Source organism: Rhea americana, unplaced genomic scaffold (assembly GCF_003343005.1).
Source record: "Rhea americana isolate MKP2758 unplaced genomic scaffold, rheAme1 scaffold_118, whole genome shotgun sequence".
Classification (NCBI taxonomy): domain Eukaryota; kingdom Metazoa; phylum Chordata; class Aves; order Rheiformes; family Rheidae; genus Rhea; species Rhea americana.
The window spans coordinates 3,025,749-3,051,168 of NW_028185239.1; the positions used below are offsets into that span (position 1 = coordinate 3,025,749).

At 37.9% G+C, this 25,420-nt stretch overlaps 1 protein-coding gene across 1 annotated transcript; it reads left to right on the forward strand.

Moving 5' to 3' along the window:
* Positions 1–137: 137 nt before the first annotated feature.
* TOMM70 (translocase of outer mitochondrial membrane 70) lies at positions 138–25,420 on the forward strand. Its single transcript, XM_085319813.1, has 12 exons — positions 138–427; positions 10,544–10,717; positions 12,011–12,137; positions 14,743–14,852; positions 16,799–16,947; positions 18,000–18,207; positions 18,809–18,943; positions 19,765–19,872; positions 20,496–20,612; positions 21,521–21,618; positions 22,151–22,273; positions 23,282–25,420. The coding sequence occupies exons 1-12, from the start codon at positions 173–175 to the stop codon at positions 23,433–23,435; spliced, it is 1,758 nt and encodes a 585-aa protein (XP_085175939.1). The 5' UTR covers positions 138–172; the 3' UTR covers positions 23,436–25,420.

Consider the following 25,420-nt stretch of genomic DNA (forward strand, 5'->3'; position numbering starts at 1 on the left):
GGCGGGAGCGGCCCCGTCGCCTGCCGCCACCCCGCCCGGCCGGCAGGGGGCGCGGCCGGCGGAGGGCGGGCGGAAGTGCTTTCCTGACCGTTTTTCCCCTTCCCTCCCGGCGTGCCCCGGGTGTCCGGTGACCCCTCTCTCCCCTCCCCCGGGCCGGCGGTGCGAGCGCGTCATGGCCGCCTCGAAGCCCGTGGAGGCGGCGGCGGGCGGCGGCGGCGGCGGCGCGGGGCTGTCCCGCTGGCAGCTGGCCTTGGTGCTGGGGGCGCCGATCCTGCTGGGCGCCGGCGCGCTCTACCTGTGGGGGCGGCGGGCGGCCCGCGGCGGCGGGAAAGGCGCTAGCGAGCGGAAGACGCCCGAGGGCCGCGCGAGCCCAGGTCCCGGCGCCTGCGGCAGCGGCCAGCCCGACGGGCCCGGCCGCGAGGAGACGGTGAGCGCGCGCGGCGGCGGTTGGCGCCGCCCCTGCCCCGCGGCCGTTCCTCCCGGCCGTTGGGAGGGCGGGGGAAGGGGGCTGGGAGCGGGCGTATCCGCCCCTGCGCTCCCAGGGCCGCCGCGGGCCGGCCGGAGCCGGGGGCGCCTGGTGTGCGGTAGGCAGCGCTGGGCTGGCTCAGTGCTTCCTCCCCGTGGCTGCTCCCGAAGCCCCCGTGCTGGCCCTGGGGGCGCCTCTGAAGGCATGAGCGGCGCTGAAGTGAGTGCGCTGGGGTGGCAGCCTCTTCGCATGAGGGCAGCCTTCGTCGCTTCTGAATTCTGCTGTTCAGGCGCTGATTTTTCAAGGGGTTTTTCTTCAGTGCTGTTCAGTCTTTCTGGTAGTTGTTCAGAGTACGCTTATTTGTTCTCTTCCCAATGCTGGCACTTGGAAGGCAAACTGTATTACTGTAAGTGCCTTGTGGTGAGCTATGCAGACCTAGAAGGACACGAATCTGTAAACGGGGCTGTTGCTCAGTGAATGTGTTTATTCTTCTGAGCAGCATAATAGCTATGAGAAATTTGCTTCTGAGATCAATATTTAAAAAAGAAAAATTTTGATTGGTTCTGTATTAGTCTGAGATACTGGATATGCCGGAGTAGAAAAAAATGTAGTCAGAATTTTTAACAAGTGAAACATTTTATGTGGAAATACAAAGGCCATATAGCTAAAGTGACTGAGATCTCAGAGCAGAGTTTACTTAAATAGGTATGCTGTTTGAACTTGCATTTGTCCTGTTGCAAATAAACTTCCAGAGAAATTTTGAATAAAACATGTCTACACAGAGATTGAAAGAAAATACAGAAAAACAGAGTTAAAATCAGGTCCATGATTCTCTTTTGTGCCTATTATGGGAAGAAATATCTCCGAGATGTACTTTCTTCACATCTGMTGCCACAGGTGTATTGGCAGGCACATTGTAGTATTGAGGAGGTGTTACAATTAATGAGTGTGTTCAAAGTTTTAGATTTAGCAAGTTGATTGGATGAGGAACATAATCAGTATTCTAATTTTTATTGTCTGAAACTGTTTTCCACTGCTCTTGCCCTCCATATGCAGGTCATACATGCAACTTCGTGTTTTTTGGAAGTTAGTTTTTGCATAGTAGAGCTAACTTTAAAATATGCTGGCTTTGGTGACAGAGTCCTGTAAAGATATTCCTACATTTTCCCCTCTCTCGTGTCATAGTGTACCAGCTGGATTGCTCTTACCTGGGGATGGTGAGGGGAAAAGGCTTAGTTTAAACTTCTTCTCTGAGAAGATTTGGAGGAAAAAAGAGTAACGGTGAGATTGGAAAAGGCAGTTTTTAACCTTGATCGTTTCAATGATGAAGATAAATGTTATGCAAGTGAGTGGGCGAACAGTGGCAAGAACACATGGGAGGGATGAGGAGGTCAGAATTTCCGCAGCTACTGAATCATGGATACCCTCAGGCATCGTTAGTAGTACAGTGAGCTGCAAAACCCATGCTGGACCTGGGGGCAGATAGTCAAGTGGCAGTTGTTTGTTGTTAGCTCATAAGCAACAGTGTCAAAAGCAACAACAAGTACAGCACCAGGGACAAAATCAAATTTTGTTTACTGTGGTAGCTTTGGCTTGTGGCTAYAAGCAGTGCCTGGCACCTTTGTGGCAGTATGCTTGCTGCTTGCGAGCTCTGAATTGCAGGCTACTGTTGGAGTAGCTGAACCGTCTGGACCTTTGTGTAATTGCAGAGACTTTGCTGTTAGTTTGTTAGCTCGGGATTTTCTGATCATGTTTTGGATTACAGTATGTATCTTAAGATATTTTGCAGCCTTTCTGTAGTTGTGCTTGAAGCAGGAATAGCTTTCAATGTTGCACTTAAAGAATTCAGAATGTCTTGAGTATTTCAGACTGCTCCACAAAATGAATTACTGATAGATTATATACACCTATCAAAAAGTATATGGATGACTGATATAATCTGGAGTTCCTTGAAGAGTATCACTGCATGCTATAAAGAAGTAGGAGATAGGGTTTAAGAAAAGTGTAGAAAATAGGACCAGATTTGCTTGATAAGATGACAGTAGACAAAATATGGCTGCAGCAGGAAAATCAAAGTGGCTGCAGCTACTCCTTGGCTGTTTTATGTATGTAGGGAGGATTGCGTTCCAGTTCCTCRTATCCGAAAAGATTATGCCGTGTAGACTTCATGTTTTCATATACATTCTATTAGTTATGGATATTACTGGTGTCTTATGACCTTTGATTCAAAATACAACCTTCCCAGGTGTCTTAATACTTAACTACCTGCCTTGTATTGGTCTGCCTTTCTAATGTGTTTTTTTTKKGGGGGGGGTTGGTTTGGAGAGTTTTTTAGCTGTAAAATGAATCACCGACTTTTTAAATTTGTATTTGAAAACCGACTGAGTTTAAACGCAAGTGGGAAGTCTATTAGAAAACACAGGTCAACAATGAATGGGCTACCAACAGTGTGTGTGTGTGTGTGGTAACTACTCTTTTAATTGTATATTTAAATTAGAACTGAGACTTTGTATATATTTCATTGAGCCAGCTTCTGTATCCATTTGCTCTATTCCCTGTTAATAAAACAGCCAGATAACATTTTCAAAGAACAAACAGAAAATTCCTAGAGTCTAAAACCTTYTTTGTTCTTTATTCAGACGTCTTTTACTTATCTGCCTGCAATTCAGACTTTAGTTTTACTTATTGCTGAAACACCATGTTTTTCCCAAGCTATATCTGCATTGGATGAATCTCCTGGCATAGGTGCTCTGATCAAGTGTACAATCTGTCACTGACATTGTACTGGCAGAAGCCCTTAGCGTAGGTGCTATATTGGGAAAAGCTGAACTACTTCTCAGACTGCCCTTCCTGTAAGCACAACTCCTCACCAGTACAGTAAACTGGTATTCTTGTGCCAGTTAAGTACTCATGGTAAAAATGTAGCTAGGGAGGCCTCAAAGGTCAGGAAGTTGCGCTGCGTCTGTTAATTATAGAACTTGTCATTATTTTTCAGAGTTTGGATGTGTTGCATTTTAGCTACTCAGTAACAGCAATTCCTTTTCATGTGCCCTCTTACTTTGTGGTGAATACCGGCATAGTTTAAACATGCTTAAGAAGTAAACTGCTTTGCATTTATTGTGGGGGGATTATTATATCTGGTAGTTACCAAAAATAAATTGATACCTAGTTGATTCATGTTTTTTACTTACTCCATGGTAACCTGTTAGCATGTTTATACCCTCCTTGCCTGATAGGAGGAAATGTGTGTTAGTCAGTAAGCAACTGTTTTGGTTGCTTTTTTTTTTTTYCCCCACTTAAGTTGAAATCATTCCTTTCAGCAAGTGTTTGGTAGTCCAGATCTCACCTGTGATTGATTTCAGCAGGTTTCTAGGCTAACGCTGGGTTTTCAGCATATCAGGAAGCATTGAACAGAGATTCTTGAACTGTTTAGTCAACGGTGCAGCTTTGCGTGATGCAGACAAAGCAGCTTGGTCTACAGCAGTCCACTATYTTTGCATGACATTTTCCTCTGAGCTGGGTATACTCACTTGAGTGCAGTGGTGAGGGAAAGTGGCCAAACTTGTTGACTTGTGTGATGCCACATACCAGGATCAACAGCCAACTAGTATGGCTTTTTTCCATTATCTGTATTAATTTGCTGAATGTTGCTTATCTCAGTGCTGCAATATTAGATCACTATTTTTAAGGAGTTACCACTTTTTTGTCTAGATGCACTGATGTTAATTCTTATTATGATTTAATCTGACTGAAATCTATAAAAGTCATTCTTGTTGTATTATGCACCTCTTGCATAATAAATCTATTGCTCTACTGCAGGTGTACTATGCTTCATGTCAGCTGTAGTGGACAGGTGTAGAAAGCCCTTAAATGTGTGTAATATCAATAGAACAATTGTTAGAGCCTTGGCAGCTCAGGTGCAACTTATTCATAGTAGGACTGCGTGACTTAAACTCATTAAAAAGAAGGTGACTGGAAAACATAAATTTTACTGTAAAATTGAGCTTTTTTTTTATAACCATAATATGTCCTTGTTTTCCCTGTGAATTTGCATCTTAAGTTCATGTGGAAAAACTGTTTTCCTCTTTCAATGGTTTCAGTGCTAAGGAGAATCTTAAAAAAATTTACACTCAGTTAATATCATTCGGTATAGGTCTGAGAGAACACTGGTGAGATCAATGTTAGTACAAAATAAAGTATAGGGATTCTGTAGCAGTGAAGAAAACATTACTTTTTTTTTTATTGATGACTGATCAGGTCAAGAGGGTCTCTTAGTCCTGTCACTTGGAGAAGAAGAAAGAGGTCCAGTACGAGGCACCTTTTGCAAGCTGACAAATTAAGATTGATGGCTGAAGCAGTAGTGCCATTGCATATCATCTGCCAGGCAAGGGGTTTTGCAAATCCTTATTAGTCAAAAGAAAATGGTGTAACTTGCTGCTCATGTTTCTGTTGTGATTCACTATTCTTTGAAGATGGCTGGCAGAACAAAGAATTTGCTGCCAGCCAGTGATGACAATGTCCCTCAAATAGAAAGGGAGTCCTAAGCTGCTGATTTAAACATATTGGCATTGCTGGAGGTTACTGAGCTTTATTCTTGCAGTTGGCAGTCTATTGCTGTTAAGTGGCAGCTGTTCACATGCAGTTTTTGAGTGTTTTATGAGGACAGTAGATCCGTTGAGGTTAAAGTAACAGTTAAAAATTTTATTTGTGCTGTCTGATCTTCAGATAGTCAAGAATTTGCTTGTTTAGTTACTTAGATAACAAAGTGCTTCTCAAAAACACAAGTGTCCTTTGGCTTAAATTCTAGGTTTTGACAATTGATAGTGAACAGTTGCGCAAAACGATCTAAATACTGAGATGTTATTTTTTCCTGTAACTGCAGATAACTTCCGAGTTGTATTCAAATTCGGAAAGCTCATTCAAGATATGAGAAAGACATGTATCCTTACCCTAAGGAGCCTGTTGAGTATTTAGCAGCATGAATATTGTAGAGGCATCTAAACGGTGAGTGTCATGAACTGAGTGTCATGAACATGTGCTAAACAGCAKAGTAAACTGCCATGCATGTCAGAGAACTGTCTTGTCTGCTTTTAGCCGTAATGGAAGACAGCATATTTTGTTTTGGTATGACTGTGTCAGACATTCATGGTGGGTACGCAACTGAGTCCAAGTCTTTCAAAAACTGTATACTCTAGGAAGCGTTAAAAAAGTTGCAACTACTGCTTTAGTCTTGGCATATGTGGAAATTGTAAAGCACAAAAGATTATCATGATGATAGGTATTTTTTAATACTTACTGGTTCTGAGCAGGTTTAATATAACAAAAACAGTTGTATCTGTAGGAAGCAGGCTCTTAATTTGATAACGTGAATATGGTTCTGACAAAAAGTTTAAAACGATGCCACATGTGGGCGTAAAAATACAGGGAAAAGTGGGGTTTGTTTGTTTGTTTTTTTGTTTGTTTTTTGTGCAAATGTTTAATCTCAAATGGCTATAGTGGCATCACAGACTCTCTTATGGAAGTGAATGTGGAAAGCAGACCTTTTTATAGGAGGCTCTTTCAGCCCTACTGGCTTCAGAGTGGGGGGTGCTATCCCTGGCTTTGTGATGCAAATACAATGGAAATTCCTGCATTCCTAGTATCTACAGTGCAAGTTGCAGCTTAGAATCTTAGTGTCCTGAAAGTGCATCTTCTGTCTTTGGATGGGTTAGTTGTTGCAGCCTGTCACTGTTATCTTYGGTGACAATGAAATAAAATTCTCTTCTTGTTAGATTGGGAATAGACAGAAGTCTTGTAAGGAACATACTAAAACTTCTCCTTGGATAAGAAACTTGCTGTAGTTTGCACTTTAATATGGAAGAGAAAACTAGTCTGTAAATGCAATGCCATCATACAGCTGAATGAAAACTCTTTAGTACTTGTTCGTCTATACTCGTCAGAATTAATCCAAAGCAAGGGAAGCAAGAAAATTTCCTTCCTTTTTTGCTGATGTGTTCAGAAGCAGCTGTGGCCTGAGTCAGTGCTATATTTGTATGCACTGCCTTTGTAGACAATTGATTATGAACTTCATTTTTATTGAACTGCCTTGCTTGTTACTCTGATTCTTTGACTAAGAGATGATAAACTGTGTGAGAGGAGTTCTTGCTTTATAAAGTCCTTTGCTGTAGAGCCAAAATACATCTAGCATGCCATGTTGATTGTTACTGTAGTAACCACAATTGCAATGGATCAGGTGAGCTGAAGCCATGAAACTGGAAGATGTGGAGACTGTTGCATTTTTATTTTTAAAGGCCATTTTTGTCTGAAAGTGTTTTCAATCTGGTGGTAAATAATGTCTAGAATTATTACAGCTGCAAGGGAATGGAAGAAAAGGATCTTTTGTTTGATTAGCTCTGTGTAAAGTATGTGAACTTTTTTTGGATAATGAGTCAGTTTATTTGTGTACATCTTCCTTTAGCAACAGGGCTGACAGGGGAAGAAGCTCAAAAAATGCAGAAAATAGGTCAGGGATAAATCTAAGACTTAACACTTCCAAAATTTGATCACAGATTAAGAATTATATACTGCAGGCTTTTCATAACAGCATAAATAAGAATGCTAAAATAATGTAACATTAATTCTTTAATACCTTAAAAAAAAAACCCACATGCACGCACCTTCCCCTCCCCCCCAAGAAAACAGACATGAATTTAGCTTTCTAATGCTTCTGGCTTCAGCAGGTTATGCTACAGTTATTTAACTTGAATATGTGATTTAGAAACAGAATTTCTTATGCTTTTCTTAACAATATTTATAACTAACAACTTTTTAAGTTTTGTAAAAGTAAAATAAAAGCTATGTCCTTTTYTTCTGGAGCACGTCTGAGCGACTTTTATTCCATGACTGCATCAGTGATTTTTCTACACCAGGCACATTAATTGATCCGTTATTTTCTGGTATGTTTTTTTTCCTGTAGTAAAAGAGTTTTCTGGTTGCTAAGAAGATTAATCTCATCATTATTTAGAAAACAGAGTTGAATTTAAAACTTACCACTGTGTTTTCTAAGCATTCGGACCTGAAGCCACAGATAAAATGTTTTATAGTTATTTTAATCCGCAATTTATATGCAGTCTATGTGGGGTTCTCTTTTGCATGGGTATGCAATGCTGAACATTCTTTCATTCCCCATATTGCCCTTATAAAAGCGGGTTTATTTGTTATGCAGAAGCTTAGGAACCTTCATTTTTAAAAGGACTGCCTTTCAGAAATGTTACATTGTATGCAGACAGAGGAASAGCAGAATAGTGTACCTAAAGCTGCAGAGAAAAAGACTCAGAAGTTAGGAGTCTAGTTTAAACTAGCAGAAGAAAAATTGATTTTCTTCTTGTGTGGACATTACTGTGGACTTGATTAAATGACAACATACTGTTCTCTAATCCTCCCACCTGTGAATTTCTTACATCATCCAATGCATGGGATGGAGGGTAATTGCTGAATGAGCATCTATTTGATAATTAATTTCYTTTTAGTTCTTTGTCTGGTCTGCGGCCTTGTTACTATTATTCAAAGCTTGCTGTGATAACAGAGTTACTAATTTTGGTGGGTTTTCCTGTGGTGTTATGCCTTGTGCTCTCTAAATATCTTTGGTTGCTGTTGCATGCAGTTAGGATCATCTTTGAAGCTTATGCTTTCCAAGTTGCAGGAAGYGCACCAGTGACAGCCCTAGAATTACAAACTCCTTGCTACCACTGATGATTCTTATCCCACCCCTTACACTGGAGCAGCTATTGCATTTGGATATTATCCCGTAGTCCTCAGATGAGTCGTGTTTTTACTGTGGGACGACAGTGCATGGCTATCAAACTACATAGGATAGGAACAGACAGTTTGGCCAGCCTGAAACAGGTRTTGGAGTAATTAGGCTACAGACACTGACCATGATTGTAAAGTAATAAACAAATGTAAACATATGCTCAGCATAGATTTTTTTTCCCCTCTGTCTATAATGTAGTCTTAAATCTTAGCAGACTTAGAGTTTTGATAATGGGAGTAAAGGTCTGAATGTAGGATGTGGCTTGCATATCATGCTGTGTTCTTTCTTTTCGGTAGGAAGTAACTTAGAGGACGACTGAATTTTGTAAACTAATCACAAAGAAATTTCTATTGTGATTTGCTGTAGATATGCCACAGGAAAAATCCAAGCTAATCTTTGTGTAATTTAATTTCTGTCCACTGTATGTATTAGTTAAGAGAACAGTAAGAGTGGTACTGGGAACCACATTTAGAACATACTTAAAGTAAATATAATTTTCCTTTCGGACTTGGGTTGAATTTTAAAGTAACAGCTTATCAGATATACAGCTACATGGCTCTCAGTAAAAATATTTGCCCTGCAATTCTTGTTTGTGTGTTCACTGAGTTGGCATCATCTCTCTYCATATACTGTGCACAATGACCTTTAATTAATTTGAACTTAAATCATTAGAAACAAAAATCTAACAAATGATGCAGATCATTTTGCTCTATGAATGTCACAAGGTAGTGATTGGTTTCTGATAGACTGAATGACTGGTGAGCTCAGAGAAGACTTTTTTTGGTAGTAAGGGTATTTAAGAAATTCTCTCCTTTATATGGCTTCATTGGTAAGCCTCTCCTCAGGACAGTGCAGGTAAGGTACTTCTCTTCTATCTGGATSCTTATTTTTATGCAGGACCTAAAGCTGGCACCCATCATCTGATTCATTCATGCCATAATTCAATGCCATAAAGCCATAAATGAGGAGCTGCAGCTACTGGCCTTGCCTCTAGGTTTTAAGTTTTAAAAAGTCATTTTGTTGCAAAAAATGATCAGACTGTTGTGGAACTGAGCAGATGTGCATGGAAAAAGACTGATGAAATGAAAAGATGCTTCAAGGTTTTTCTTACAGCAATACGAGTATAGTTAGTGGTGCTAGCAGTGGATGAGGGAAGAGAGGAGACAGAAATATGTTCACAGGGCAGCATTTACAACTGCCAGCAAATCCTAGATGATCTTTTTGGTGTGTGTGAATCAACAGATGAAAGCTAGTGAATCCTGCAGCTAACTGTTTTTTGCTCTTTGACTCCTCAGAGAGATTGGAAGAAAGGCATATATGCGTATACCTCTGTTCACTTCATTGTCTGGCACATTAGCTGGGAACTGCCTATGTGATCACTGAGGTTGGACTGTGAAAGAGGAACAGCTAAGGCATGGCAGATAATTCTGTATTTTCTTCAGTGACATGACCTTCCAGAAGAGGAATGTTTAGTATCTTCTGCAGCTGTGTATTTACTGAATGTGAGTCATAGCTCTTTGAACAGGGTCTTTTTATATCTAATTCCATATAAACTACAGTATTTGATAACTGTTGTGTAAATTTAGAGGTTGAGCATGCATGCTGGTTTCTCCAGAAATGCAGATGGTCAGCAGGCAAGGCCAAGCCTTAAGGTCTGGTTAGCAAGGCCAGTTAGCAAAACTTTCCATCCTCTGTTGGCTGTCTGTGGCAGTCAAGTACTTTTTATCAGCCTGAGGCTGGATGAGCAGGTTGTATGAAGTTGTAAAAGAGTTAATAATTTGTCTAGTGTATGGAAGGCAAAACATGTTTGCTTTCCCATGCAGGTTTTAGTCATCTTGTTCAGTAGGTCTTTTCACAGAGTGTTTTCCTCTTATTGTTCGTATTATGCTGAGTCAGCTCTGGTCTTACAGGCTATATGCACTTTAGGTGGAAACTTCGTATTTGAACTGTTTTGAAGGCTTTGTTGTTTTCACATACTAGTCTCTGGTTCTTCTGATAAACCACTTGTAACATTAAAACCTGTCTAGCTTTCTAAAGAGAATTCACTGCACTGTTTGATACCATTGTGCTGAATCAGTTTAAAAGCTGCTCTGCTATCTTATATACTTTCAAAAAAGAATCTGTTGTGTTTTTCCAAAAATTGTAAGGAGGGAGATTTCGGAAGTCCAGGCTAGAGTTTAGTACTCAAATCCATTTTATATCTTTGAAGATTAGCCCTTATGTGCAACTTCTGCTTGCTGTGAAGCTTTTCTTATTTGAACTGACTGATCACTTTTGTTTTTCAGAGCCCTCTTGATAGAGCTCAAGCAGCAAAGAACAAAGGAAACAAATACTTTAAAGCAGGAAAATATGAGCAAGCTATTCAGTGTTATACTGAGGCTATCAGCTTGTGCCCTCCTGAGAAAAATCTTGATCTTTCTACCTTCTATCAGAACAGAGCTGCTGCCTATGAACAACTGGTAAGAAATTGTAACTTTTTAGGATAAACATATGATTAAGTTTATTGCAAATTACGTGTTTTTACATTTTTGTCCACTGAAGATTCCCAGGTGGTAATATGTACTACCTTTAAAGCGGGATGCCATTGCTTGCAGCTGTAATTTTTTCACCAGCTCATCCTACTTGTCCACCTACATTTAAAATTATTTTCTGTTAACTCATCTCAGTCTATCTTATGTAATTTTTTAGTGTCTTTCTAGGCCTTTTCTTGTAAAGTAAGATTTTAATTTCTTATCCTCTAGAGCAGCCTTCTTGTATACCTGTTAGTTTTGCTTTTATTTTCTAGTGTGTTGCTTTGTAACTGTTAGATGAAAGTTAAATATTTTGGTGATACACTACTTCAAAAGCTAATAAAAAGCCACATACAACCTACAAAAGCCCAGACTAAAAATTTTGCCTAGGTGGAAGTAACGTTTAGTTGTTAGCAATATATACTTGATATTTGCTTTAGAAGTGGATTAGTGTTTTTTATTATGCTGGCTCAGAAGGCTGGCTTCTGAGGTTGAATTGGAGAGCTGTGTGAAAGAATGGGGAAAAATGACTTTTCATGGTCTGAAGTGTCAAGTGAGAGACTGGATGCTTAGAGGAACCTAACCTTGAAAGTTGAGGAGGGCTAGAATGCTGTTCTTGTCTAAACACATATTACTTGTAATACTGATTTATGAATAATAAATGTCTAAGAACTGTATGTGGTTCCTCTTTTCCAATTATTAGAAAAGCCTATTTTTATATTTAATTATTTTTGATATTTTTAATATTTTTATTTTTTAATAGCCTAAACCAACTCTATTCCTACATATTCATATATCATCCCTTTGAATTGATGTAGTGTAGTAAACTAACATAACAATAGTAAATTAAAGTAACATGTATTTTAGCACTTGATTRATCTTGTATGTTGGTTTTTATTATGTTTTCATCTTATTTCTTCCATCTATTGTGTGCCAGTCTTTCAGTCCCATCATTACCTCCTGCAGGTGTCTGCATCAACTTTGTACAAACTATATATATATTTTTTGGGGAGTAAGAATTTGTTTCCATTTTGTGGCTCTTCTGCTGTGGGTGGCTTCCAGTGGTGGCTGGCAGTTTTTTACTGAGCAACTTGCAGAAATAGAAGTGAGCAAGTAGAACCATAACTCTGGGAACTGCAGCTTCTGTTAGGTGGGCATGACCCTAGTGTTGGTAGCAGAGACCTAATACGATACATCTTTCTGAGTAGGATGTCCTTCATCATGCTGTTTTTCTACCCACAGCAAAAATGGGCAGAAGTGGCACAAGATTGTACAAAGGCTGTTGAGCTTAACCCTAAATACGTAAAAGCTCTSTTCAGACGTGCAAAGGCTCATGAGAAGCTGGACAATAAGAAGGAATGTTTAGAAGGTGAGTGTCTCTTGGTATGTGTACTTGAAGTGGAATAAGCAGCTTGGGCACTATGGAGACACTAAAACTTACAGGATTGTTTTGTGTTTTCTTTCTGTAGCTTTAGTAATACACAATTATATATTTTAAAATGTTCATAACTACCACAAGTATGTTCTATTTTATTCTAAGAAGAAACCTTTTTTCTGTTTTTCAGTTTAGATCTGAAGCAGTTGCTGGGAATTGATCTTACTGTAACCATTTAAGATATCCTGTTTTCAGGAAACTCCCTACATTTTTAAAGCAGAATTCACCTACCAGGCTCAGACAACAGTCATTCTAGTTCCATGCAATAACAAACTTCCTTCACAATCCTTTGTAGAGAAATAGTATTGCTCTAGGAACCAAGGTGTTTCTGCAGGTGGAGAAGGTGCTTTTAGAAACAAAATTATGTCAGTCTTTTGAATTCATTTGGTAGGTATTAAAGCAAAAACAGCTTCAATATTATTTCTTTCTGATGCCTAACAGGATATTTGGAACAGATACTTTTTTTATATATTAACATTGTATATTTGGCAGAACCTAGTTTATCAGATTCTTGCAAACTGTCAGGAAGATATGACTGAGAAGCCATCAAAATTAAGGAGAATTAGATAACAGATGTGTTGTCTAAAGGTACCACTGAACTAAGTGTCACTATTTGAAAATACTTAATTTTCATCAAGTGAAATTATTTCTACTGAAACAGGATTAAAAGGCAAATTAAATTTTTAGTTGTATCAGTGCTTATTATCCAAGCAGGAAAGAAAACAAAATGGTGTTCTAGTAGCTGGTGAATCTAACTCTTAAGGCAACTAAATTAGTTTTATTATGTGTAACAGTTAAGAACTAGATTTGCTAAATTAGATGAATACAATGAGGAAAATCTGTGTGCTCTGTCTTGCTGCTGTTTTTTTTCGCCTCTGTCCAATGGTAAGTTGCCTTTCTGCCATGTAGGAGGATAGGTACTAGAAGGAATTGCTTGGGGCATTGAATCGAGTCCCTTGCAATTTTGCTCCATGACTTCAGAAGAATCTGTAGAATACTTGTGGAGTACACCAAGCACTTGTTGCAGAACAGCTGCACTTTTGGAGTCCTGTAACAAATCTAGACCTTCTGTAATTGTGATAAGCTGACATGACAAAAAGCCACAGGAAAGATCAGGGGTTTCTGCAAAAGCATGATAGTTTGTAAATGTAATTTTTTGATCATTCTAGTAGTATTAATGCTTGTAGCAATTGTTTTCAACCTACACTTCATTTTTAGCTTGCAGTTTGTTGATATGCTTGAAAATTGTCTACTTTCTCTGAACTACRTAAGTTTTCTAATAAGATATTACCTGATATTACCAACCGTGTGTGGCCAGTAGAATCTCAGGAAGTGGGTACATTCATGTAATAGAGGAAAGCAAAACAAAGCAAAAATCTGGTACTCCCTGGCAGTATGATCTGTGAAGATACTGCTCTCTCACCTGCATCTGGGCAGTGGCTTGTAGCTGCCTGTGTTGGGCAAAGCATGTGTGCCAGGCACATAGTATAGTATAATAGAGTACGAGTAGGCTCTATCTTGCATGCTGCTTCTGGCTGTAGTGTTTTTTCCCAGGAGTTCCTCTGTACTTCCTGACTGTGCCAGAGTTATGGGGAGTTTTGATGGAAATAATCACATAAAAGCCTCTGTAGCAGTATAGGGTTACAGAAACTACAGTGAAAGTTTGAGGTGGAACACTTGCTTTTCATTACAATACACTGTTTGAATTTCAAATCCAAACCCTGATAGTTAATAACCTTACAGAGTGACTTTGTGGGAATGATATTTTAGGCTTCTGGTAAGCTTTTTTCTAAGATTTTTCCTCTTTAATATATTTTTGTGAATGGGACAGAGTTTTATATAGAAATTAAATAGAGAAAGTTAATGGGTTACACTACTYAGGAAAATTTAAGGACTTAAGAGAAGTAACGGTAATGTGCCAAAAGGGCTCATTTAGTACTGCAAAACATTATTCCGGCAACAGTGGGTTCACATGTGCAGAGTCTCTATTTGCGAATGAAACTGATACGATGTGGGCTGGCACTTTAAATGAGTCAGTAGGGAATTTCCTTTTAACTTACTCCTTCCCAAAGGCACAGAGGTGTGCAGAACATTTTGTAATATAGKAGGAAAAGATTTTTCAAATTGAGAAAGGAGCAAGATGTGATCAGACTGAATTTGAATTTTAAAAGTAGAAAATTAAGACCAGTCCCAGAAGAGAAGCTGTGTTAGCATTTTTTTAATGTAAACATAATTTGAATGTAATTACTGTCTTCAAAATTACAAAATGTTGAAAGCCCCTGTTAGAGGTATGAAACTTCCTTAGTTGTTTAAGGTTGTTTGTAGATTTAAAATCCTCTTATCGAAAGGAGATTACTTTGAGTGTAAATTTTGTGTTTTGTAAAACGTGGCAAATACAGCAACTGGAAATGGAGGCTTTCATCCGTGAACGGGGGTGTGTATTAGTTTGACAGGGACGAGTTGTATTAGTGATGCATTTTGTACTTTAGTAACTAGCACAGGTTATTTTTTAACTTCACTTTTCTGTGTTGTTCCCTAGATGTCACTGCAGTCTGCATTTTAGAAGCCTTTCAAAACCAGCAAAGTATGTTATTAGCTGATAAAGTCCTTAAACTCCTTGGAAAAGAAAAGGCCAAAGAGAAATACAAGGTAGGATACTGAGGGCAAATTCTGATTCTGCTTAGGTGATTGTTGAAACATAGTTGTCATTTTTTTCAATTGTTATAGGCAAGTCACTGTCTTCAGCTGGTGATCATAAGAATCAACAACAGTTTAGTGCAAAGCTACTATTTTACTTACGATGTTTTTTGTTAGGTCATATGCTAGACTTTCTGAAACCTCGTTAGGAAGAGAGGCCTATTTCTAAAATCTTTTTACAGATTTGAGTAAAATGATTGTGTCCCCTTAGGCTTTGTGTTGTGTAATAAATTAATCAAATTTATTGCTACATTCAGGATGCATGCTGTCTTAGTTTGCATGATGTCTTAGGACTTTTGGGGAATTGCAACATAGTGGAAACAGGATAAGTATCAGTGTTAGAACAGCAATAGGGATGTAGTTTACAGCAGCTGAATGTTAGCTGAATTAATTACAGAATGTAATTTGACTGACTTAGTTATGATATATGTTGACAGAAAGGGTTATAAGAGGTCATCAAAAATGTCATAACAACTTTGGTTGCGTATGTAGTGAGTGACTTAAAATGAGAAGGAAAGTTGAGGACTTTTTTCCCAAGGTTATTTTTAATATATAAAGAGAAATTCTATGTAAGTTAATGGAAGAATTCCTGGGTTTTAAAAAGTGAAGAAATAAGGATGTTTGTGTGTGATTTTCTTTTTTTTTTCCAAGTACACAAGAAAAAAGATGCATTGTAAAGTCTGACCTTTTTGTTTGCAATCAGACTTCCTGATTCTATCTTGAGAAATAAGCCTTCATGTTGATGGATTAGTTTGACATTCAGTCACAGACTGCTTCTGTTCCATCCCTCTAAATAGCTGTTCATGCTTGTACTTTTCAACTTGGAAACTCATAGATTTCTTTGCATTAAAGTCTGTAAATTGCAGCAATGAGAGCTATAGAAGTATAGGAGTAGGTAGCAGTTGTAGTTCTAAGTGACTGTGTAGATCTACAAAAAAGTTAGGAGAGGCATCAAAATATTCTCACATGATATTTGTGAAAATGCCTGAAGTACTTACCCACATTGGTTTTGAGATTCTGAATTTCCTTCCTATAAATTCCACATAATTGTGGAGAGTCAAGGTAACAAAACTGTGAATTGTGCTTCTAGTGTGATGGTGGCAGCATCATAGAGTGTGCTTTGAATAGGCATTATTATGGTGGAACTTAATAGATGAATTCAGAAGAGTGAGTTCAGACTTTTTTTTTTTTTTTTTTCAGGAAAACTTGAATTTGAAATTTTGTGCCCAGTGTTCTTTTTGAAAAAGAATTTTTTTTTTTTTTTTTTTGCTATACAAAGGCTTTTGCACCTAAGGGGTGTTTCTTCTCAGATTTAAAGTAAAATTTAAAGTAAAATATGTGGTATCTGGGCCAAGCAACAGGTAGAATTAGGATATTGCCTCATTAGTCTTCATTGTAATGTCAGACAGCAGCTTCTCATGGACAAATTGGAGAAAAGGTCAAATTGCTATTCAGAATCTACTTGAATGCAAGTCAGGGTCCAATTCATAGGTAGTATATGCAAGTTCATGCTTAAAAGTACCAGCTTGCTTTTTCAGGCAACATGTATGTACACATATCACTTTAGTACATTTACCCAATTATTAATCATAGGAGTCCTCATTTCTGTCCACACATGCAGAATGATCCTGTCTCCTTCCTTCTCTCTTCAATACCTTCTCATTCCCTCTGATGGTGGGTACTAAACTCTAATCTGAAGCTTAAATAATTTCTGAATGACAAACTATCAAATCAAAAATACTGAATTATCAGAGAGTGAGATTATCAGTAGCAAGTCATAATTTTTTTTTTTTCTTTCCTGAGTGAATTTGTTTATCATCCTTGTCTTTATCCTCTTCCTCATTTACCATCTGGTCTTACTATCTAATAACTTAAAAGTACATTTCTCTGTGTTTCAGAATCGTGAGCCTCTGATGCCCTCACCGCAGTTCATTAAATCCTACTTCAGCTCCTTCACAGATGATATAATCTCCCAACCTTTGCTCAAGGGTGAGAAGTCAGATGAAGATAAGGATAAGGAGGGAGAAGCTTCTGAAGTAAAAGAAAAGTGAGTGTACAGTTGGGAATTTTTAGGTACTGGAATTAAGTTTTCAGTGGTTCTGATGTTTTGCTCAGTGTAACTTCTTGTTGTTTTATAATGCTTGGCATAGGAATTCCCATGGTGATAAAGTTAACCAATGAAATAAGATCAATGTTAAAAAATTAAACTTGTGAAAGCTGACTGGCTAGTTCCAAACTGTAAATGGCTTTGATGCGTTAAGTAGAGGAAGACAATGAGATCAGGAAAATGCACTGAATATTTATTTACAGCACCATAGCAAAGCTTAGGAGATGAGAGGATAGGAAGAAAACTGAAAGGTGTTTCTGGAAAAAGGGATATTTTATATTAAAAGAGAGCTTTCAAGGAAGAGAGCAAATTAGCCTTTGTATTGGAAGGGAAAATACAAGCTCAGAAAAAGGCCTGTATTAATGAAAACTGAACTACAGTAACTGAGGCTGAAAGGATCTTTTTAGAATCAAATTGCACCTACATGAGAAGTTTGTTCTGAGAAAGTTTAGAAAAGCTTGAGGGTTTTTTTGTTGTTGTTGTTGTTGTTTTTTGTTTGTTTGTTTTTATTTAAGCAAGATGAAAGGACCTGATCTGCAGGTAGATTGATTGAATCCAGGACACTTAGTTGAGAACAAGGCAGTACTTATTTTAATTTTTGCTGTGAAATCTTCTTTCCTATGTAAAATGCATATTGCTGACTTTTATGTTTCATTTTTGACCTGGAATACCCTGCCAGCCTTTCTTTTTTAAATCAGAAATTATAGCTGTCCTTAACAGGAAAAAAATTCAAGAGATAAATGAAGCTCAAGTTGAGGTGGAAACAATCTTTGTTTTCTTTCAAATGTAATTTGGGCATTTTGGTCTAAAATGTTTTGAATCTGTGACGACTCCATCCTGGAATATTTGTAACTCTACTTATAATGCTAGTGTGGCAACTTAATCTAGAAAAAGGTTAGTATTTGTTATGATTTTAAAAAGGGGGTCTGACCTGAAATTGGAGTGTTCAGTGAATGCTTATGTATATACAGCTGTTCTTGCATCACTTTCAGCTCTGGCTATTTGAGAGCAAAACAATATATGGAAGAAGAGAACTATGACAAAATTATCAGTGAGAGCACAAAAGAAATTGAAGCAAAAGGAAAATATATGGCTGAAGCTTTACTCCTGCGAGCTACCTTCTATTTACTTATYGGCAATGCGAATGCTGCCAAACCAGACCTAGATCAGGTTATCAGTATGGAAAATGCAAATGTGAAGGTAAGAATCTGTCACAGCTGGATTGTAGTTTGTGTTGGGAAAGCATAAAAATTAGAGGATAGACTTGCAGTGAAGTTCAGAACTTCATTTTCCAGCTTTTCAGGCCATTAATGGAAGCGTTCTATTTTCTTTCGCTGTTACGTTGTTTTATTCCTGGAGGATCGTATTGTCAGTATTTCTGAGACAGCTGTGCTAAGCTGCAGAAACTAAAGAACTGGGGAAGTGGAATTAATTAGAGGTTTATACGAGCTGGAAAATCTAATTCATAAATAAGAAGAACATTAATTGTACTTGCATATTGAACTGCTTCTAAAAATGCTGATGTATTTGTAAACATAGGGAATGTATCTTCTGAAAAGGTTCCCTAGGGATGCAAATTCACTGAAAATACAGTGACTTACTTCTAATTAAACGAGGGATTCATTTGTATTGATTGGTTTAGACTCGATGTGAATTATTTTCCTGCTTAGAATGAATGAAATCTGTTAGTGGGAGAAACTAATTAAATAATAAAAAGAAAATACTGTAATCATAACCAAGTCTTAAATCTGGGCAAATGTTAGAATACTTTAATGTTTATTTGAACATTTTTTTTTTATAGCTCCGAGCCAATGCTCTGATCAAACGAGGAAGTATGTATATGCAGCAGCAGCAACCTGTGTTGTCCACGCAAGACTTTAATATGGCTGCTGATATTGATCCTCAGAATGCAGATGTTTACCATCATCGAGGACAAGTAAAAAAAAAAAAAAAAAAAAAAAACAGTGATTTCTGTCCTAATATTTTAATATTTCAATATATACTAAAAGAAAGTAAAGATCAATATATATCAAACACACTTTATACAGTTTGCATTAGAAAAACATGAATTTCTAACTTTGAATTGTAATAATAGATGCTAGAAGAAAAAGGAAACGTTGCCGTATACAGATATGCTAAATTGTTGTGGTAAGGAAGACTTCCAAAGATCAAGTGTCTCTCTCCTGGACTTTGTTAGATCTCCTTAGCGCTCAGAGATAAAAATGGTGTTGTTTGATGTTTGAAGGGGCTGAAACTCTTCTGCAGTTTGAAAATTGGCATTTTTAAAATAACTCGTCAATAAAGTAAGAGAATGACAAAGTAAGTTTTACTCCTGTTGAGGACTGCAATATCAGGAAAAAATGATGAAATGCAAGTTTGAAAGCAAAAATGTTTTAAATTCCACGTAGTTCACACTAACTATAGTGAGGCAAAGTAACTTGAAAACACAGYAAAGTTATGGAAACTGGCCATAGTGTTTAGAATCTCTACTAAAGCAGTAATGGAGATGCAACGACCTAAAATGCAAACATTCGCAATCCCTTCCTGTGGACATTTTCTTTTTGTATCTGAAGCCAAAGTTTCACTGGTGGCTCTGGTATGTCAATGAGTTTTAGTTACAGGTTTTGAAAGTCTCTAGATAGTTCTAAATGTGAACTGGAGACTACTTTAACTGATTTAACTGCTAATTGAAGTATCACTTACATGTGTGAAGCACAGATTAAATACAGAAATAGGATTCTTTTTCGTTCTGGTTAGTTGAAAATCCTGCTTGACCAAGTTGAAGAGGCTGTGGAAGACTTTGATGAATGTATCCGATTGCGACCTGATTCTGCCTTGGCTCAAGCACAGAAATGTTTTGCTCTGGTAAGTAATGTGTTTGTCTGGGTGCTCTTTCTTTAAAGAGGTTCTTGAAAGCATATTTTGTTTCTCAATTTTTCTTTGAAATTAATTGAAAAGTAGTGCAATTAACTTTTTTTTATATATAATAAGGTGAAGAACTAATGCAACATGTTCTTCAGTTTGAGTAAGGGTTTGCCACTTCTGTTTTTCAATGTTCATTATTCAGACAGTGTGTGGTCTTTTATGTTTCATGGTAGAAGAATGCACAACTTTGAATTATATTAAAAAGCTTTACTTCAATCAGTTTGAATGGTGTGAAAAACACAGAGACATCATCAAGAAAGAGGAAACAAACTATTTCAACCTAGTACAGTGCCCTGTGTGCAGGAATCTTTTGAGGACAGCTGTGCATGCTGTGAAAAAAGAGGCATTCTGGGCATTGAAAAGGGGGAATACTGTTGGCAACTACCTGGCCTTATCGCTTCCCTACCATAAACTGAAGTATGATAGGTTCCTTTAAAAACAAATTTGATAGAGTGTACAGGAATATTACCTTCTAGAACTTGTAAAGCAGTTGTCATGCACATATTTCTTAAGGATGTGTGTGGATCTGATGAAACTTTTTTTTTTTTCTCCCTCTTTAATAGTATCGCCAAGCATACACAGGAAATAATCCTTTGCCTGTGCAGGTAGCCATGAAAGGCTTTGAAGATGTCATAAAAAAATTTCCAAAGTGTGCTGAAGGCTATGCACTTTATGCTCAGGTACATTTTTCTCTCTCTTGAAGTGCTGTGTTCTCATGGGCCTTTTAACTTGGATAACAATCATTCCTTTGAATCTTATTTGAAAATCTTTGAAAATAAGTACTAGAATAATACACATCCTTTGATAAGCTGCCTTAAATAATGGGTATGGGTGTTCTGGGGTAGGGGAAGCAGAGAAAGAACTAGTGGGAAGTGGAGTGGTTTATAAGGGATGAGGAGCAGGGGTGATTGTTAGGAGAGTGTGGCATGGAGTACCCTTTCCCTTGAATTTGTGCATGTGTGTGATATCTTACTTGAACTGTAGGAATTGTCCAGGTTATCTGCGAGTTGAATGGGTGGAAATAGGATAACAGTCTTGTTCTGCTACAAATGACATACACTGGATAAACAGATTTTATATCGGTGTGTAAGGTACACTTGTAACAGAGAATGTCGTTTCTTCTCTAATAAAATGTGCTGCTGGTTCTAGTACTAAATACTAGGGGCTCTGATTTTAAGTGGGTAGCCAGTATGGATGCATTTCCTTTGAGGATTTGTATAATTTCAAAAGATAAGAGAGGTGAAGAAGTAAGCTTGAAAAAGGAAGAAATTGAAACTTGCACATACAGATTTGTAGAATGATGATTTTTTTGTGGTACATTCAACATATGTTGCTTGTGGATCCCCCATTACAAATAATACTGTGATAATAATCTTTGTACTTGAAGGCTAGCCACTTTTTTTTTTCTAAAAAAAAGCATCAATTTTGAAAATAAATTCTAGTAACTTGTGTACTTGTCCTGCTGTGCTCTGTGATAGGGGAGAGAAATCTGATCTCATAATATCAATATGGTTTTAACTAGAATTAGCCTGACACGAAGTGTATATTTTGGTTGTATATTGATGTATGGGTTTTTGTTCTGATGCAGGCACTAACTGATCAACAGCAGTTTGGCAAGGCTGATGAAATGTATGATAAATGTATAGACCTTGAGCCAGACAATGCCACTACATATGTTCATAAAGGGTATGTGTTAATATAACAGTTCTTTCAGTCAAGGGCCATTGGCAGCATACCAGGGTGAATCAAGCATAACTGAATGTTTATTTTTAAAATTTCAGCCAGGAAGAATAACTTTGTGAAAACAGCTTAATGCTGTTAAATGTATTTCTACAACTTTTGACTAAACTGTAAATAAGAATGAAGTTTCACTGAAGTTTCATTAGTTCTCATTCCTAATTGAGTATCTGCCTCAAATATATCTGACTCTTAATTTAGCTCTGTCTAGATTTGAGCTTTGTGCTGAAGTTTTCTCTTTCACAAAAGCATCTTGTAACCAGTCTTCTTGAGAGGAATTTACCTTTCTTTGGAGGCATTAGACGGGTAACATAGTTTATTGAAAGTGAATTTCACATATACCTTCCTTTAAAAGTTGTGAAACTACTGTCTACCCTACATTAAGACTTCAATTAAGCTTTGTACAGAATATTTTAAGCTTGCATGGGCTGGGTTATAAGGATACATGAAGTTTGTTCTAATTTTTCTCCTTGTCTTTTAGTTTGCTTCAGCTTCAGTGGAAGCAAGATTTAGACAAAGGCTTAGAACTCATAAGCAAGGCCATTGAAATTGATAACAAATGTGACTTTGCATATGAAACCATGGGAACGATTGAAGTGCAAAGGTAATGTTAAGGTGTAGAGTCTAAATTACTTTTGAAATTATGGCAGTCTTTTAGATTTCTCCGTGAGCCTTAAGCCTTTCTTGAGATCTTCTCTCCAGTACAGTGGGAGGTCAGGTCTTAACAAAAGTCCTGATTTTTTTTTTCTGTAACTCTTAGGGAAGGTCTGTCTTTCTCGATGACATATTTCTACTTTATGGTCTGGCATGTTCCTCTGTTTACCAGTTTTGTAGTTATTGGACAAGATGCAGTCTGTGTATGCAAAAATACATCCCTCATACATATAAAATAACTTTTTATTAATCATTACTAGACTTCCTGTGTGTCTAACGTAGTCCTTTAAGATGTATCTTGCTGTGCYCAAACCATTTGTGCTAAGAATGCTGATCTAGGCTCTTAACCCTGACTACCACCCAACAGCTCTGCATTTTGCAAGTTCCTGTGGTAAAAAGGAGAAACTAATGCACTTTTCTATAACAGTGTGTTATGTTAAAATCATGCAAAAGTTTGTTGTAGCTGAGATTATAACAAGAGGCTTCTTTACATGTTTAACCATCAAAGTAGCAGACAACTAAACTTCTGCAGGGAAAAGACTTTGCAAACATTTTATGTCAAAATAATTTGAGCTTTTGTCTTTACTGTAGAAGTTTTTCTCCTAAGTGCACAAATTGTCTCAATTAGTTGAAAAATTGAAGACTTCCCTGTGACGTCCTGGCGCTGTCTGTGTAATCTGCTTGCTGACCCATGGAGAACATTCTGTTCCACACTACCTACCACCTGTGGGGCTCTGAAGGGGAATGCTGTTTAATACTATCCTTGTTGCTTGGATTGGTACTCAGGTTGCCCCTCTGTTTGTGCGTCATCATCCCAAGTTCTTATGGTGGTTCCTCCTAAAGTCCTTTTAAACTTTTATTAGTGGATACTGCGAGCCCTGTGGTGGGGAAAAGATGGTGTAGAGATGCAAAAGTTGCTTAGCTGTTCTTAACTGGACTGCGTCTTGGTTTATTTCAGAGGCAATCTGGATAAAGCCATTGAAATGTTTAACAAAGCTATCAACCTGGCCAAATCTGAAATGGAGATGGCCCACCTCTACTCACTCTGTGATGCTGCCTATGCCCAGACAGAAGTTGCAAAGAAGTACGGGTTGAAACCACCGACACTGTAAAGAAAAAGAGGAGGAAAAGACCTTCTAAAGTGAAGTTGCCCACTTCAGCCAGCCCTGAAGACGCTGTTGCAAACCATGTTGAATGGTGGAACTTAGTTTTTTCCCGTTCGTGGTGTTGTCATTTGTTACATCTGTTTAATGTTTAGGTGTTGTGGGAGTGGTTATTCAAGGAAGTATGCAGTGTTGCAGCTTGTTCCTTCTGCAGCAAAAACCTTAAAGTGTGTTAAGGGAAATAAAGTTGCAAGGGAACAAATGGAAGACATTTTGGCCATGCAAATAAAAACTTTACATTGGTTCACTTTGGGTGATTATGTTGTGGGCGATTTTTGCTTTATCAAGTAATTTTACAGCATGTTTTTTTTCCTGTTGATTTTAAAGGTAATACTAGTCAGTGCTGTAAAATAGATTTCTTTTTTATATGCAGTTAATCCTTGAGAGTTGATTTTAATTTTGCAAAAAGGAAAACATTAATTTACCGAACTGTTTAATAATAGAGATTTTTTTTAAAAGCCTATAGACGTGGAGAGAATCTCTGTAAATATATCCAAGCATGCACAATCTTCCCTCCCACCCTTTGCGTAACTACTTTAGAAACAGTCCTGTGGCAGCTATTAGGGAATTATTTCAACAGGCCTTATTTTCACCCCAGAAGGCACTAGCGTACTGGAAAGAGCGCTGGTACCAAGGCTGGTGGAGGGAAAGAGGTCAGGTGGCACTGCTTCGGTGTAGAGGTTACTGGATGAGAAGTTGCATTCGCTTGTACCACTCCCAACCTGAATGTCACGGGAAATTGTTCTGGAAGGTTCAGGGAGACTTTCAAGAACTGACAGCACTGCTGGGAGTAGAGCTGCCAAGGAAAGGTCATGCTTGAGTATGATCTTTGTATGTTTCCAACACTGGTGCTTAAAGGTAACAGCTGATAGACCATTTGAATTCTCTTCCTCAGTCTCTGAAGGCTGTTATGTTCTGGTTTAATCCTAGTAAGAGCCATTTGCAGGTTTAAATGGGATAAAGAACAAAAGTTAGTCTGAAATTTCAAATAAGGAATTTGGAATTTTTATTGGTTTCTTTGTTCTTTAGGCCCTGTATTGCCTAAGATTACAAGTACTGCAGAAGTGAAGCAACTGTTCTGCAAATAACATAGTCTTTAATTGGCAAATTATCAAATAGTAGTATAAGCTGTCTTCCTCTAGCTAGGGTTCTGTGCTGCTTGGGATTGGTCTTTTTAGTATTGAAGTCAATCAGTCCATATTGCCTCTCCCTAGATTGATGTGACTGGATAAATCTTCTGCAAATACTTAATTGACTCTACCTAGTTTACCATACATTGATTTGGGTTTCTTCCTATCCCCAAAATAATAGATTGCTTGTGCTGAATTTTCTAATGTATTTCATCTCTTAAAATTGAACCAAGCTATGGTCAAACTGTCTTGTTCTCTGGTTGTGACAGCAACTTACAGTTTCAACTTGACCTTCCTTCCTTCCAGCAGCTACAAAGGAGAATTCAAATGCTGGACAGTACACATGAAGTTTTAAGCTTTCTATTTTATCTAGCTCAGTAGATTATCTGAAATCGTAGTGTTGGTGTAGAACTGAAGGCATTGGAAGGTATAGGCAGCCTCTAAGGGCACTGCACTTAATAAGTGTCAGACCTCTTCTTGAACTTCCAATCTCTGCATCAATTACCTGAGAACAAAAATATACCAGACTAACTGTGCCCTCTTCTCCTAAGGAGTTTTTATTTGCATGGCTGTATTTACATTGGCATTTTCTCCCCATCGTCCTTCCTTTCCTATTGCCCCCCCCCTAAATCAATGAAGGGAGAAAAGCATGTGCTGTCTATTACTAGCATTCCAGATCATCACGGATTTTTGCCTGTTCTTGGACTAGTTTGAAACTGCACTGAAAGGATGCATTTGTCTGTAATTTTTTTTGTAAATGACATATCACCTGTAAACTCAACAAATAAATATTACCTTCAAGTA